This window comes from Platalea leucorodia, assembly GCF_965183815.1.
Source record: "Platalea leucorodia genome assembly, chromosome: 7".
Classification (NCBI taxonomy): domain Eukaryota; kingdom Metazoa; phylum Chordata; class Aves; order Pelecaniformes; family Threskiornithidae; genus Platalea; species Platalea leucorodia.
The window spans coordinates 50064039-50082249 of NC_138829.1; the positions used below are offsets into that span (position 1 = coordinate 50064039).

Genomic DNA, 18211 nt, shown 5'->3' on the forward strand with positions numbered 1-18211 from the left:
TAAAAACACACGCACACCCACATGACCTAAAGTTTAACTTTTCTAATGTTTTAGAAAAAACAAACCAGTATTAACATCTCTGTGGACTGACCAAGCAGAATATAATTTACTAGACTCTCGGAGTGGTTTATGCAAATTACAGCGGTTTCAGAGGGAAGTAATGCCTTCTATTCCTCATTATTGTTCAGTTATTACAGTCATTATTTGAGGTAAATTTCATTATATGAAAGACTGCAGTGATTTGTGAGGCTAGTGTCAAAGAAAAAAAATATACATATATTTAATCAAGAAAATGGTAATAACAACCTTTTGGTTTTCTTTGGCATCTGGCGCCTAGGATGTCCAAGTCCTTTATAAACACTAATGAAATAAACTTCACAATAGTCCCATGAGGAAAAGCAAACAAATATTATTTCAAGTAACAGATTAAAAAAAACTGAGTCACCAAGAGTTTAAATGACTTATAAACAAATCAGAGGAAGGCTGGCAATAAAGCTTAGATTCCTTTACTCTAAAATGCTCTAGGAAGCTAGAAAACTGATAAGCAATTTGGGGGAAGAGTTGTATCCTTAATCAAGCTGAATGGCAGCTTTCTCAGTGAATGCCATGCTCTACAGCCACTGGGTCATCAACCTGCGATTAAGCATCCAGACCAGGTGTTAGCAAACTGCTATAGCTCAATTCTTACTCTGCTGCGCAGCCTCTACTTCCTACAGAACTTAGGAAACTTTACTTCAGATTTTAACATTCTCTACTGGTTAAGCTGTAGAGGAGCAATCGTGCAACAAGACTTTGGGAAACGCAGTGGTGGATTCAACTCGACAGAGTTTTAGCCAAACCGCAATTGCAAAATCCTGAACATTAGCCTCATGAAAAAGCAAGCACTGGATGCTGTTAGAATATAATCTAACATTTAATACCTGAAATCTCCTGACATATGGAGGTTAGGAAGTGATCCCTAAAGGTTTTAAACATATATTTCACTGAGCCTATACGTTTTTATCTAGTATGCACTTCAATATGTATGCATTGGGAGAAGCATCATCAAAACAGTATTACTTTAAAAAAAATAGCAGAGAAAATTCCCTGGATATTCCAAGCATGGGAAAAGATTACTTTCTCAAGAATAACAGCTTTTTTTACCAGAAAATGGACCAAATTTTTACCCAAGTCAAAGCAGTAAATCCAGAGTAGCTCTCCTATAGCCAATATAGTTATTACAGGCTTTAGTATATAAGATCTGCTATCAGCGATGTCAAAGGTATTCACCTTGGCTTAAGAAAATAAAATAACTTGTAATTCATAGGCCACATTTCCTTATTTTTTCTTCTGAAAAAAAAAAAAAAAAAAAAAAAGAATACATTTTGGAACGTGAGTTCACTAAATGATTCATATTTTAATAAATCCTAAATTGGAAAAGAGGGAAGAAAACCCTATTTGTCATTTTGGCATCCATCCTCCATTGCTTTTTATAAGAACTTCACAGTTTTGCTTCAAAAATCTAAAGCAAGAAATAAAACGAAAAATGGACTACAGAGCTGATAGTCCAACACAGACCTAATTTTCCCTTGCACAGCTGTGTCTACAGAATCATCTCCTCATGGACAGGAAAAAACAGCTAGGTCCTAATAAAAGCCTAGGTTCTGTCAGAAGAACAGTCATTCATTCAAACAATAGAGAGGAGAGACTGGCAGCTAGAACTATCTGTCCCAGACCCATTTTCAAACATTTTGAAGAACTGCAAGGTGCTATTGCATCACCCTAAATGAAAGCAAGCACAGAGGATGGTATTTGGAGAACATCTACTTTACCTGAAACTGAACATATGGTCAGGATGGATGGTACAATAGAGGTGTTCAGAAACATGTCTCAACCTATCAAGGTTTTTGTATTTTTCATTCCACTTTGGTTTTCTGCTGCTTCCCACCTACTTTATTCCTGAGTCTCTCTTAAAGGAACAACAAACTGTGTCAGCTGCAGAGAAGTTTTGTGATGTGCACAGCTGAAACCAGGCTGACCAGAAGACTCTCACCTTTGCTAAGGAGCTAACCAGTAGATTCTACATAAGTAAAAGGCTTCAGCAATCATCCAATTCACAGCCTCAAGGCAAAGACTTCTTTGAACTGTCATGAAAAAAAGAGAAAAATGTACAATAATGGATTGGAATCACCAACAATTTATTGGATACATTCACACCTCTATGAATGAAATGACTGCATTGTTCTGCTAGAGAATAACTACTACTGAAATCAAAAACTTATCTTCCTTTCCCAATAGGCATCAAACTAACTTGGAGGTTTCAAGGAAAGTAAGGCAAGGATATCTGATCCTTTCCCCGTGCTGGCTCTGGATAGTTTTAGAGTCAAATATCAGTAAGTGATGCATTCAAGCAGCGACTATACTTTCTTCTTTTTGTATTCCACTCCTGCTTATGCATCTTAATTACTGTAATGAGGTTTCTTGAGGCGATCATTCATTAAGCTTTGCTGATCATCAGCAGATTGTGCAAAATCAATTTTAGTTCTCAAAATGCAGTCTTCTTCCCAGCAGTTTAAGCCAAACCAGAAATCTCTGCATTGAACCACAGGGGCAGGTCAAGTGAGTGTTAGCATGACTATAATTACACAGTAATTAGTTCTATTAAACAATAAAAAATGTGGTGGAATATAGGCTTCCTGTTTTACGCTGCATTTTTGAGTGCTTTATTGTGTTTCTTTTATATATAATATAGGCAATGAAAGAAAAATCAAGATTCTAATTTTTTAAATGGAAAGTGCAATAAGCTAATCCTCTCTACAAGCTCACTAAAACCTTATATAATTTTATTTATGTATATAAAAAAATACTTCCCTATGTATATAAAAAAAAACTTCCCTAGTGATTCTGGCATAAGTTAAAGTCAGGTTTCCACACTATGAATTTGCTCTCCCAAAAATCATTCTCAGTAAAAACAGGGATACTCAGAAATGTTTATTTATCCATCACTCATAGGTTCATGGAAAGCATCACTAGATACACCTGTTCTTGAGATTTTATACCCTGTCTCTGCACAAATCAGGTTGAACACAAATACATTATTTTTACATCTTATACTCTGTTACCACTGGACAATGCCTGATCTTTTTTTCCTATAGAGGTAGCACAGTAACTACACCTGTCACAACTAACTTTTTTCAAAAGGGTCTTTAATACTTCAGATCTAACTAACTTCTCATAAAAGCAATCCTACACTCTTACAACCCACAATACAGAACTAAGCAACAAGTACTTCTATAACACCTCTCATCCATAAAGGTTTTACATGTCAGTCTGCAGTAGACACCTTGATTCTGGGGACTCTCTTGGCCTGCTAGTTCAGCAACATAAAAGCTGTCACTAGTGATGGGGCGGGCTGCTAAAGGCAATGCAGAAATGATCTCTGTGGGTTGACTGATCATATAGTTAGGCAATGTTGCAGGAGTATAGGCGAGTCTTAAGTGTGCAGCAAGTTAAGGGACCAAGTACAGAACCAGAGCTGGTTACTGCCTCCTAAGGACGATGAGAAAGCACACGGTGATTCAGGACATCAGTCTCCTCTCCAGCCTGTTCCAGAAGGTACATAACAGCATGCTGTTTCTTACAGAAAAACATACCATCCCAATCTGCCCTCTAGACAGAAGTACCGTAGAAGTCACCCCATGTAATATATATATCCATATATTTGTGTAAAGCTTGCTCAGGAAGCTGGTTTAATTACACACAAAATGAGTGATCTAGGTCCTATCAACTAAAGTAAACTCATTCTGAAGAGCAGGGATAAGTACTTTTGGAGGAAAACTATCTGATTTCCACTCCTTGCTGTCTTACTACCATTTACCACATTAGTGAGTCAAGGAGGCTCTAGAGGAGTACGGATTTGCTACAATAGAATCATAGAATCATTAAGGTTGGAAAGGACTTCTGAGATCATCGAGTCCAACCTGTTAACCTGACTGCCTGGTCCACCTCTAAACCATGTCCTCAAGCACCAAATCCACACATTTTTTTAATACTTCCAGGAACTGTGATTGCACCACTTCCCTGGGCAGTCTGTTCCAACGCCTAACCACTCTTTCCGTGAAGAAATTTTTCCCAATATCTAATCTAAATCTCCCCTGGTGCAACTTGAGGCCATTTCCTCTCGTCCTATCACTTGTTACTAGGGAGAAGAGACCAACACCCACCTCACTACAACCTCCTTTCAGGTAGTTGTAGAGAGCAATAAGGTCTCCCCTCAGCCTCCTTTTCTCCAAACTAAACAACCCCAGCTCCCTCAGCCGCTCCTCCCAAGACTTGTGCTCTAGACCCTTCACCAGCTTCATTGACCTTCTTTGGATGCGCTCCAGCACCTCAATGTCCTTCGTGTAGTGAGGGGCCCAAAACCGAACACAGCACTCGAGGTACGGCCTCACCAGTGCCCAGTACAGGGGCACTATCACCTCCCTGGTCCTGCTGGCCACACTATTCCTGATACAAGCCAGGATGCCATTGGCCATCTTGGCCACCTGAGCACACTGCTGATTCATGTTCAGCTGGCTGCCAACCAGCACCCCCTGGTCCTTTTCTACTGGGCAGCTCTCCAGCCACTCTATATTATTACAGCAATAAAGAATGAGGTAGCACCTTTGCAAAAGCTATAAGCTTGTATCAGACAACTGCAGTCAGAACCAATTTAAGTGTATCTAAGTGCTGGCTACTCCCAAAAAGGCCAGTACCCCCTTCTTTCCCTCTTCACCCCTTGGCTTTTCATTCCAGCCCATCTCTTGGCCAGACAAAGTAAACTACCAATCTAAAACATGAAACTAAACTAAGCAAATACATATGTCCTGTTTTAAACACACATTTTCTGATCTGCCTTACAGCCATATAATCGTGAGTGCCTGCACAAGGGGACAGTGGGAACAGGCAGTGGGAGCAAGGGACGGATGCAGGATTGCCCCTTTTGGCAGCCTGTCATAGCTGTTTATGCAACCGTGAAAGCACGGCCTCATCAGAAACACCACTCACAAATGGCCCAGAAAGCCATGCTTCCTCCATGCTAGTAAAAGCAAATGTTACCAGGGTACTTAGACCTGCACTACCGCTAGAGCTGAAGCCTGGAGTGCAGATCATCAGCCCCCATGGAGCAGAGAGGCATGCAAAGCTGGAACTCAAGCCTGTCCTTAATAAATGTTTGTTGTTAGCTATGGACTGTGGTCATTATCTTAACAAACATCCCAGGATGGCACTTGTAAAGTGGGCCAAGTGAAAGGAGTGATTCTGGGAATTCCTGTCCCAAGAAAGACATAAAACATTTTCAGTGGGGCAGCACAGGAAGGTTACCCACTTTCCAGAAGGTAGTCAACTGTTTCCTTCTTGTCTAGACATCTGCAAAGCTACAGTTGCAAAAGAAAGCCCTCCCTGCTGTACTGTCCTGCCCTACTTTTCTCCCTCCTCCTCCCTGCTACTCACCACCTGCAGGGAGGCAGCGCTCCTGGAGCAAACCCGACAGCAGCAAGCTCTGGCCACAAGCAGGTGCAGGTCAACTGAACTGTGGGACCAAACTAAAAGAAAAGGTTTCAATTACACAGGACAAAAACTTTCAGATGAGGTTCCTTGCAGCATCTCTCAATTCAATGTGATCTGCAACAGCTAATCCTGTTGAAATCAACTGGATGTTTGCCACTGCCTTCAGCAGGAGGCCTTAAGGGCACACACTTAATGCATCAGCAATTTGTGTGGATGGGAGCTGCATCTGCTTGCATAAGTGCGTTACTGAGCCTCAGAGCCAACCTCTGCAATGGTCAAACACATGTGGCTCTCATGCCCAGCTCGTATGAGCTTTTAAGGGATATACCTAAGGGCTTTAATTGCAAGCAAGCACATTGATCCTGTTTGATTTCGGTGCTGTTATGCCAGTCCCGTACATGATCAGAAGCTTTTTTTAATGAATTTCCAATGGCTTCAAGAGCGCTGCTCCCTTTAAAGACCACCTGGAGGCCTACAACAAGAGTAACCTTTCCTATGCACCAAGCACTGCTCCAAGATGCAGTAGCCACTGTCCCCTGGAGTGCAATCACCCTGGATTTGACAGTCAAAGCACAGCTGGATTCAATCAGCTATTTTAGATCAGGCCTCCAAATAAAGCCCTGTCCCTCACATGTTTTTACTGTTTACTGATGTTTTAGATGAGACAGAAAATTGAAGACTGTAGAACGCTGGACTCCCTGTGCCATTTTTTCACAGGTTTCAGCCCATGGGTCCTGGCTAAACATCCAGAATATTTTCATTCTGGCTGGCTAACCCTACATAAACGAGTAAGGCGGCCCTCCCTTTCCCTGCTGAGCTGGAGTGCATTACTGCAACCCATGGGGAGCCAGCTATGTTCCAGCTCAGAGATGACTGCGTTTCACGCTGAAAAGCCTGGAAATATCTCAGCGCAATCTGGAATTATTTGTGATGAAGATGTAAACCACATATTATTTTAAGTAATTAACTGCAGAAGAAGAAAATCAAGTGAAACAAAGCATTTCCATAACAGTGAGCAATCTGCTGAAAACATAATACCTATGTCAATGTTATTAAAATAGAAATTGTGAAGGAAAAGTCTATTTATTCATTTTTGCATGGGTTCTCTGCCAAATAAATTCAGGATGCAAATCCCAGATGTTCTTCCTATGACCTGGACAGTTCTGAACATGATTTTCCTGCCTTGTAGATATATTATTCTGAAGCTACTTGCTGCAGCTCCTCCAAAGCCGTTTGTCACTGACAGTTATAGAAGGCCAGCTTGGACAGACCATGTTCTCATCCAAAACTGACATGCTGTTGCCAACAAACTTTAAATTCTCCATCTTCTCAGCCACAGTAATTGGAAAAAGAATTTCTAAAGATAAGGCATGTCAACTGGCAGGAGGAGAATAAAATGAATGTAAAATACTAAATGAGACACAATTGGGGGTTGGATTTTCCACTTAAACATTTGTACCTCTTTTGCCACTAGGTCTTTGATCACAAACCCAAACAAGGGTCAGAATATGTCAAGCACTTGGATAAGAAGCTGTCAAATATCATCTAGGCACTACTGAAAATAGAAATAAATGTGATCTGAATGCCCTTAAATTTGGAGTAAGTTAAGTTCTTCAGCATTCAACTCTGCAGTACAGTCTACTTTTATCTTTGTTTCAGAAGTAATAGGCCCATATGGATGCTACAGGGCACAGTGCCTTAGAGCTGCTGTATTTCAGATGAGAAACGTCACCACATCCTATCTGCATTACAGTTACTCAACGTCTCAAGACAACTTTCGCAAACATTCTGTATGTTTGCTTTGCTGTACTAATGAAATACCATTTCAAGCTCTTTCTACTTCTATTCTCACAGCAGTTTCAAATGGGAGATGAGGTATTTCTAAAATACTGTGCAGCAGATGTAACTCAGGAGTGGATGAAGTAGGGCCAGGAGAACAAAAGCAGGGAGCTATGAAGAGTGAGTTGTTTTCCAGGTTTTTCTGTTTATTATTTGGTGTGCTATGTTATGCAAGTGGCTTATCCTCTGTGCCCCAGCACTGCTAGCTGTTGAAACGATATGTTCCCAGAGGACTTCCCAGAGTCTAATTATTTTTTGCTAGAGAAAAGTGCTGTGAAACCAATGAAAAATGCCACAGAAGGGTGCAAAGTCTTTTAAGGTCTGATCAAAAGGTCAGTGAAATAGAAAAAAAAAGACATTCCTAATTACTTCAGTGGATTTTTGAATTGGACATTTAGTCACTGGGTTGCATGCATTTGGCATTTCCTTTGCTGTGTTTCAATGTCACTACCTACTTGCAGCAGAGCATTCCCAGGGAAAGCAGTAGTATGCCAATCAGCAGGAGTTGTTTTCTTTTACTAGCTATTGAAATTATTTTTTCTTAGAACTCAAAATTACTTTAGATTACATTTTTATATTCCAATAGCACTGAAAAATTCCAAAAAAGATCATAAGCTTGACAGGTTTAGCAGTGTAAAAAATTAAACTATAAAGGAGAGTACGCTGCAGACATTTACAATATAACTAACGGACATCTAGTGTCACTCTGGTCTGGTTGTACTGCAAAGAGTTAAAGCTTCTGGAAGCTGGTGGGTTTCTTGTTGTGCCATCTGAAGACAAGAGAGGAAAGAAAAAAAAAAAACAGTCACAGCCAGTTAGCCACAGTAGACCGAGTTCTCAGGAGCACATCTGCAAATTAAGCAGATAGATTCCCCTCCATCAGGCTGTCTCTCCATGCCACAAGCCCCCTGTGCTGTCAGAGAAGATTCCTCAAAGTGCTCACATTTGAATCCCAATTACATAGAAAGATTCCAGAGGACGCAAAAAAAACCTATCAGCCAGGTACGTCCAACTTATTGTTTTGGCCAAAGCAAATTTGGTTGATACACTTAGTGAATGTTTTGAGAAATTCTATATAAAGATTTCTTTCCTTAAGCCTGTTTATGGAGAACTTCAAAGCTCTGTGGGTGTTTGGATATGATTTTGATTGTGAAGAATTTGGGAACAGCACTTGCTTTTCACGGGTATGCTTTTTTGTTTTGCAAAGGGAGAGGCTGCAGATCAGTCAGAGAAAAAAAAAACAATATACAATATTGCAAAATACATTTAATTCTACCGTAGATATCTGTGCTCATGCCAAGTTAAAAATAACTGCAAACTAATGGCAGAATTTAATGGTCAACAATGAGTGTTTACCAACTAAGACTCCATGCTATCCTGCAATCCATTCTCTGTGTCCAATCAGTGCTGTTCAAATACCTTATCTTTGTGTAAATGAAAGGTGCTTTGGGTTTGCTACAGTTCACAAGATCAAATCATTCATTATTTGGTAGCATTCAAATTACTGTGAAATTATTATGAATATGGTATTTTTTAATGTTGACAAATGTTAATACGAAACGTCACACTAAACAACAGTACTGATTATTCATTGTTCTCTTGTTTAAAATGTTTTTGTTGCCTAATCGGGTAACAGGCACAGCACATAGGTGAACAATTACTACATAGGGTCAAAGAGAACAATAAGTAGTAAACACAGTTTGGGAGTGACTCATTGCCTAAACATAGTAATCTAGTGACATTTCATAAACCCTAGATTTATTAGGACCTAGGACACAGGACCTATGGGAGGTGCTGCCTTTGTTTGCTGCCTTCCATAGCCCAAGCTAGAAGACAAGAATAACATCCAAAGGCATATGAAATGTCACTTGATGTTTAGGCACCTGAATCCTACCCCTTGTTTTTAAAACACATTCAACCTATACTTCTCAGTGAATGTTTAATATAGTTTCTGAAATAATACACCACGTACAAAATTGTAACTATGTCCATCTATTTCCATACTAAGCACACTTCAGATTACATTAGCTAGTGCTTTTTAAAAGCACCTGCTCTCTTCATTTGATCCTTCTGTAAATAAATCTCCAAATGAATCTATCTAAACCTGAGTTCCTTGTAATCTCTTCTTGCCATACAAACAACTATTAACTGAAAAAAACAGCTTAAAATCATAAGTTTGATTTTGAAATAAAATAGGAGAGAATATTAGTTTTCTTCTGTTAGCTATCTTCTAGCTCAGATCTCTACAGTTCACTTGTCAAACACAGGGATTATAAAAGTAATGCTGAGATTCTCACTTAGTTGTATAATCCTCGGAGCTTGATCTTTTATAAAAATACCAAATATGATGAAGCATGACTCAAGACACCATAATCAGTAATTGTTTACGTAACTCCACCCTTCTTTATTTATCCACCTTTACTTCTTTTCCCCTCTATCTTGTGCTGCACCACAACAAAGGCATTTGTCTGTTTCCCTCCACACTGGCACTAATGCTAATCCGACTCCACAGTGACATGGTTTTGAGCATAAAGCCACAAAAAAAAACTTTAAACTTTTTGGTTATAAGGTTAGATTTCTACCTTTTGGGCTCCCTGAAGCTGCTCAGGGTCAGATGAGCACTGGCCCAAAGGAATCAGTGGTGTTGGAAGGTTAGAGATTGAGGTCAGCATAGCCAAAGATCAACCACACTGTATTAACAGACCATAATTAGCACGAAACAACCTGGAAAGCCAAAGCAATTCCAGCAAGTGCCTAAGGAGCAACTTCTGTCAGAGAATCTAGGATAAATATTCTCTCTGTTACTTACTGAGCTGCTTGCTTATGTAAAGTTCAAGAAATATTAAGGGATGACAAGGAGGATGTGTGTTTAAGTATGTTTATTTAACCAGTAAGTTCTGTGTGTCTATCAATCTCACTTTTAGTCATTTTCATTGGTCTTTTCTCCACTCTATATCTGCAACAGCCTCTTCAGCTGGTATACTCTTCAGAATTGAGTACTGCTCAACATTTGGGAAATAGTTTGTGACATTGTGGACACTAATAATTGTCATGTTTGGAGATTCTTGAAGTAAATGTAAGAATATAAGATGAATGCCAACATTTCAATTAAATTGTTCGCCATTTTTAATACTCTCGTTAGACTTCAAATATAAAGCAGCAAATGTAGAACACTGATGTTACAAAATATAGAACACTAACTCACAGATGTGTTCGTGATGCCAATCTTCAGTATGGAAGACATACTACTTTTGTAAAGATCCTGTAAAAACAAAGAAGCTAAGTAACCACACAATATGAAAGAACAGTAAACCCAACTTAGTGCAAGCTCCTCTAACACCATCATTTTTGAATAGCTGTAAGAAACAAGCAGCAGAGATTCCTGTTTAGCGTATCACCTGAAGGTAAATAACTTGGCAAATCTTTCTTCATGCAAATAATAAGAACAAAACCTGCTGTGTATACCGACATGCTCAGAACAGGGTTCATTAATTTAATTAACTCGTAACTGAACTTCACCTACAGTACAGTACTTCTGAAAAGGAACCTAAATGTAGAAAAAACTACCACCTTCAGGGCAGAGGCATTAGGACTGGCTACACAGTGAACAGAATTTGACCATGATATTTGGATGATTCCACAATGTGCAAAAAGATAAGACAGCTATTCCGTGGATTATTTTTAAAACAGACTCAGTAGTGGCTATGCCTACTCTGTCCATGTGCTCTGGCCTAAGCACATCTGACAAAGCTCACCTACCTCTGAAAGCTTTTAATGGCAGATCCATATTTTAGCACAGCAGTTTGCATACCAGAAAGTGGAGTGGGCAGGCAGTACAGGAATGTGGTACAACAGTTCCTACTGTGCCTGAGAACATGCACCAATGGCAATTTGATGTAGTGAGTATCATCAGTTCCCATGACTTTACAGTGACTCTCACTGTACACTATGTTGTTCCGGAGTCCCTAGGTTTTGATATCACATAACTAGAAGATACCGATCCTTCCTTAAAAAAGAAACCCTATGTGTCTTGGTTTTGTTACAGCAAAATGAAAAGCAGGAGCAAGGAAAATATGAATCCTAAAGATTTCAAAACAAGGAATTATATTTTAAAGTGCAGAGGATTTGGGTTTTTTTCAAATATTGTATTTAAAAGCTACTTTGTACCTTTAAATTCTGGGGATTTGGCAAAGGCTGGGACAGAGAACTTGGACATTTACTAAAAGGCACAACTCTATTGTCACCAAAGGACAGTGCCAATGAACCCGGCAGTTGTGTCTCTCTCTGGTGTCTGTGCTCTCCAAGGCTCTTTCAGTGTTATTATTCAGGCTGACTACATAAACTCTTTTAGATTTTTGAACAAACAGGTAAAAAAAGTAAAAGATACCCCTTGAAAACTACTCACGAAACCATGAGCAAACAGCAAGCATCAAAGATAAAGAATTTGATCACACTATGAGAACACCTGGCAGCGAGACTCCCAAGCCACAAAGTTACCCCAAGCAGGCTGTTCAGCACAAGTATGCGAGATTCACCCCGGCACTAAAAGCTTCCACCTCTGCCACTTCAACGTGGTTAGAAATACAGCTGGCATCGACTGCTCCTAAATGTCTTCAACAAATCTTGATGTTTTCCTTGTAAACCTGCAAAATGTTCAACTGAAGTTTGCGCTCACCTACGTACACACTTACTCCAGCTCACTAACTAAGGAGCACGACGGCACGTTCCCGGCCAGAGGCCGGGCTCAGGGGCCTGGATGCGAGGGGAGCTCCCCACCCTCCCCACAAGCGGGGCGCCGGTCTCGGGGAGCAGGCGAGCCCCTCAGGCAGGCGGCCCGAGGGACGGAGCGAGGCGCAGGCAGCTGGCCGCCCGCCGGCAGGCCCCCAGCGGCCGGGGCCCTGCGACCCGCGCCCCTTCTCCGCAGATCCCGCGCTGCCTGCTGAGGCGGCCTGCGGCACCCGAGAGGCTCCAGCGCACCAGCGCGGCACTCCCGGCAGCCTGGTGGCGAGAAACGGGCAGGAAACAGCCCGCCTTGTGTCATCCCCGGCTCTGATCCGCCCGCCGCCGGGTGCCTCGGAGCCGAATCCCATCGCCAGCAGACCCGCCCGCTGGCGACCCCGGCCCTGTGGCCCCACTCACCCGCCGCCTGCCCGCTAACCCCTCCAGTCCCGCTTCCTCACGCCCGGGGACAAGGCGAGCGGCGGCCAGGCAGCTCCACGCCGCGCCGCGCTGGGCCAGGCCGGGCCGAGGAGCCAAGCGAGAACTACCGGCCCCAGCAGGCCGCGGGGCTGCCGTTTCCATGGGAGCGGCCGGGCCTGGAGCGGGGAGGTGGCCCCAGCGCAGAGCGGCGGCGGGCGGCCCCCGGACCCCGCGCACAAATGCTCGGGTTGTACGTGCTAACGGGCCGCTGCTTGTATAAAATCCCGGGGAACTGGTACACAGCTCTTGCTTGATTCATGGTCTGAGTTGCAGCAAAGGGTCTCTTTTTGGGTCTCAAAGTGTGAACTGAAATGCAACTTTAATACGATTTATTCAAGTACTGTTAAACAACTCTCATAGGGTCTAAAGCATGTTTCATCTGTTTCTTTTTTGTTTTTTTCTCAGATATTGACCACACTATGGCCCAGTCAGCAGATGAAATGTCGCTGCAGGTGGTATCAGCTGTCAGTAATTCATCCTTGCTTCAGCCGGGCTTCTCTCTCCTGAATTTTGATGGGCATGTTTTCTTTTTTGGGCAGAAAGGGTGGCCAAAGAGATCCTGTCCCACTGGTGTTTTCCTCCTTGATATAAAGCAGAATGAGCTCAAAATGAAACCTGCCGCCTTCTCTAAAGACTCCTGTTACCTCCCCCCTCTCCGCTACCCTGCTCTTTGCACGCTTAGGGGCAATGCGGAATCTGATGAGTACCAGTATATCATCCATGGTGGGAAAACACCTAACAATGACCTTTCTGATAAGATTTACATTATGACCCTGGTAAGCAAAAATAGCAAGAAAACCACATTCCAATGTATTGAGAAAGACCTGGGTGGAGATGTCCCTGAAGCTAGATATGGGCATACAATTAACGTAGTTCATAGCCGGGGAAAAAGCATGAGCGTTATATTTGGGGGGAGATCATATACTCCTCTTGCACAAAGAACCACTGAAAAATGGAACAGCGTAGTTGACTGTTTGCCATCTGTGTTTCTCATTGATTTTGAGTTTGGATGCTGTACGTCATACATACTTCCAGAGCTTCAAGATGGACTTTCTTTCCACGTTTCAGTTGCCAGAAATGATACAATCTACATTTTGGGAGGTCATTCACTTCAAAATAACACAAGATCCCCCAACTTGTACAAGCTAAAAGTTGATCTCCCACTGGGCAGCCCAGCCGTGACCTGCACCATCTTGCCAGGGGGGATATCTGTGTCAAGTGCTATAGTGACTCAGACTGGTGATACCGAATTTGTCCTTGTTGGGGGTTACCAGTCTGACAACCAGAAACGGTTGGTGTGTAACACCATAGTTCTGGAAGATAATAAGATAGAGATTGTTGAAACGGCAAGCCCAGACTGGACACCAGATATTAAACACTGCAGGATGTGGTTTGGCTGTGATATGGGCAAAGGATCCATATTGCTGGGCATTCCAGGGGCCAACAAACAGTTAATCTCAGATGCAAACTACTTCTACATTTTGAGATGCAAAGGAGCAGAAGAGGACAAGGAGGAAGAACTGACAGCACAAATTTGCAGTCAGACATCGACCGAAGACCCTGGAGACTCCACTCCATTTGAAGATTCGGAAGAGTTTTGTTTTAGCGCTGAAGCCAATAGCTTTGATGTTGATGATACTGACACTTACAATGAAGATGATGAAGAAGATGAATCAGAAACGGGCTACTGGATCACCTGCTCTGCCAGTTGCAATATTGATATTAACACCTGGGTCCCTTTCTATTCGACAGAACTCAACAAGCCTGCAATGATCCTGTGTTCCAGCGGGGCCGGCCACTGGGTCCATGCGCAATGTATGGATCTCTCAGAGAGCATGCTCCTACGTCTCTCAGAAGCAAATGTCAAGTACTTCTGTAACGAGCATGTTGACCTTAATAAAGGGCTACAAACTCCCAAAAAGCTGGTGCACCTGAAAAAGCAACCCATGAAACCATTGCGCAAAAAGGCGACCATGAAGTTAACAACGCCCGTGAAAAAGTCCTTCCTTCGGAGATTGTTTGAATAGATTTACACTACTGATTTGTGTTCACCTGGCAGGAAGTGAAATCACAGTCAAAGACAACTAGTAACGGTTGAAGCAGAATGGGTTATTGACGCTCAGAGAGATCTTTTTATTTAATTGATTTCAATTATCTCAATATTTCAGTTACATTTCAAAGCTCATGAATTTATTTTGTCTCTTATGTGTGTTTTTGTAATATCCAGACAGGAACCCCATCATAGAGGGCATTGTGCAAACACACAGACAGATACTGGTAACTTTGTGCTGTATTTTATGCTATAACTTACTACCCAATTATCCCCAGTGAGTTTAATGGAACTGCCGGTAGTATAAGACATTATCCCATGTATTCAGTGGTGTTAGCGTCTGTCCTTAAAGAACATTATATTACCCATTTTAATTTTTTATCTTAGTGAGTAGTTCTAGAAATATTTGGCCTAATTTATAACTGCATTACTCCAATTTTATATTGTTGTAATGAAATAAAATTAGACTAATTACTCTGGTTTTAAACTAAAGTAGTGGCTTAAGTCCCTTGTGTCAGAAATAATGAAATATTCAAACACTGCAGGTCAGTTTTCTTCAGGGAATTCCATTATGGAAAGCTTAAATATGGAGCATTTAATTCTGGATAATTAATTTTTTATTTTGAGAGGTACTGAATGATTATATGTCAGTTTTGGCTACAGCTGTGGAATATCATCTCATAGTAAAAATCAAATTGCTTTTTTAAACCACTGTGCTCAACAACTGCTTTGTGTTTGTATTTTTAAAAATCTAGTAAGCTAATAAAGTTTATAATAAAAATGACTGCATATTTTTCACCTACTCATGGGGTAAATCAAACACTGTAAATCTCAAAGTCTACGAAAGGACAGCATGTGTGCTTGGGAGGTCCATCTGAAGTCTGATAAGGGGTCTAGCTTCACAGCCGCCCCATGCTGTGAGCTCCCATTGACTTCAGAAGAAGTTCCTTCTGATGAGCAGGACTTTTATCATTTACTCCAGGTCCTCCACTACACATTTCTTTCTCTGCTCTCCCAGGGTGACTGTGTAGAGTGTGAAAGCTTAAAAGCGCAAGCTGTAGCTCACAGTGACTCATTGAGCCAGTGGAGCATTGTGAGGGTGGAAACAAATGCAGCTAGCTGCGCCAGGCACAAGGAGAAGATTGGATTCAGATTGAAAAGGACATTGTCAAGGTTGAATAGCCCAAGAGTTTACTAACTTTTTTGTGGATTCTTTTATTGGCTGTTTGTAAAGCCTCATCATTCTTGACTTTATTTTTTATTTTTATTACTGCTCCAAACATCTTTTGAAAAAATCAATGCCATCGGCTCAACGTTTGTGAGCCAACAATAATAGCTCAGTACTCACAGTCCAGCTCTCATGCTGGACCCCTGAATAAAAAAGAAAAACAGGAGCAGCTGTCAGCCATTTGATCACGATGTGCAGACCCTGAGCAGCCACTCCTTTACAAAGCAGGACGTGTAGCACGTTATTCCTGTCAACACAGATGTGTATGCACAGTACTCCCCTTAAAACCTTCACAACTCAAGTCAACAGCAGAGGAAAGTAAAGGGCAACCATACAAAGCTTCCAACCTTTTCATGTGCTGAGGGAGGTTACAGTTTGGGTAGAGCTTGTAAATGGGAAGTATATCACTCTGACTCCCCTCTCACCAGTTTGATATTGGTATAAATTCATAGATTTCAATGCCAGCTTCCTGTTTTCTTTGTCATGCTACTTTACCTAAGCTCAGAGTATATAGTGCTATATGTTTTTCCAAGGAATAAATTAATATCATGCCCATGTAAAGTCCCTTCACACTGGTGAAATTCAATAGTCAACATCCCCTTTTGTAGATTAGTCATAGGTCTTACTCAGCTGAATTGTCATTAAAATATACATTCATCATGCACTCTTCATAGACTTCATTTACATCAACCAAAAAAAATCCACACCAAAATTAAAGCCACATCATCACAACACCAACAAAGAGGGACAACATACTCACACAACAAAAATTCACCTCTCATCCCTTCACCATTTTACAACAACAAAAGACTCCCCACAATTATTGAACTCCCTGGCAATGTCCAGTCTGAGTTTTTGCCTGTTACCTCTCCCAGTTACTGTCATTACCTCAAATTCCTCAGAACCCACATTGTGTGACAAATTTGTCTGCTAGTGCAGACAAATAAAAGAATGAAAAAACATTTTCCAAAGGGAAAGCTCAACACTGGCCTAGCAGAAGTGATGTTCAGCCTGAGATAAAGCCCGGTGGCTCAGGCACTGGTGATGTGTTTGCAGTATGTTGGGAGCATCTCTTGAGTTTCCAGAACACACTCCTGCAGCTGCAGTGGCTCCCTGAGCCCCTAGGAGTCGAGAGCAGGTACGCTTAGCACGTGGCAAGTACAAGCACACATTGCAGCCCCTTCCAATTCTTACCTGAATTGTTGTTCTTTACTTTAAGGCTGTGGCTATGAAAAAAGCAATTCACAGTCAGACTTTACAATATTCCTCATCAGGCCCATAATGTTAGTGTATTCTATGTTTGAGATGTGCTTTTTTTAAATGTATGGTTTATTTGAGTAGGAGGGAGAAATTGCTTGGTCAAACCATGTCCCAGCCTCACAGTGAAGGGCAGTACAAGCAGCATTAAATCACAGCTGAGAGACTGTAGTCATTGCAGGAAGAGGATGTAAAAGTAAAATATAATATTCCAAAGGACTCAAACATAAAGAGATATATGAACATCAGCCTGTAAAGAAGACACTTGACATAGCATTCAAGACCGCAGAAAGTACTTAATTCCCTGACAATTCTGATGACACTTTTGAGTCATGTACTTGTTAGAGCATTGTCTTCAAAACCAGCTAATCAATACAAGATGTTTCTTCCCCAGACAAGTTAGAATTAGAAGATAAAATGAAGTAAATTTGCGTGCAGAAGTAAATCTCTATTGTATCTGCATCCAACAGACCTATGTGTTTTGTAACCACAACAAGCAGCATTGTTGTTCCCAGCCACATTTTAGTAATACCATGTTGTTATTATCAGCTTTTATGATAATAATATATGGATTTTACTGCTATTGAAAGGTGCTTGGACCCTGAAGTACCTGATTAATCTACAGGAAAGGCACAGCACAAACTTCAGTGGTAGCACTAAAGCATGTGTCATAGTTCAGAGTGACTCATTGCACCAACAGACTATTGAAAGGAGTGGAAATAATACAACTGGGAGCCCAAAGCAAAAGGAAAAGATTGGATTCAGATTGAAAAGGAATCTGTAAAGTTATTTACTGCTAGACTCAGTGTATTAAAGACAGAAGGACTGCCTTACTTCTTTTTTTTCATACCTGCCTCCATATTTGATTTCCTACCCTATCCCATTTCAAACAAGACCAACTTCTGGGAAGGGCTTGAGCAACAGCCTCTGATGATCAAAGTCCAATTTGGTGTCTCTACTGACCTTTGAAAATTGTGACACTGAAGCCCATTTTTTCTTTAAAAAAAGCAAGACAATAACCTTATAAACCTTCGATTTCTCAATACATACACATATACAGGAAGAACAGGACACTGGCCACTACCACAGGTGTGCAGGACCTCCTTCAGGTG

General features: G+C 41.3%; 1 protein-coding gene across 1 annotated transcript; it reads left to right on the plus strand.

The window, feature by feature from the left end:
* Positions 1 to 12983: 12983 nt before the first annotated feature.
* Positions 12984 to 14591, plus strand: RAG2 (recombination activating 2; the record flags this gene model as incomplete). The annotated part of the gene is made up of 1 exon (XM_082317102.1): positions 12984 to 14591. The coding sequence occupies one exon, from the start codon at positions 12984 to 12986 to the stop codon at positions 14589 to 14591; it is 1608 nt and encodes a 535-aa protein (XP_082173228.1).
* Positions 14592 to 18211: the final 3620 nt, after the last annotated feature.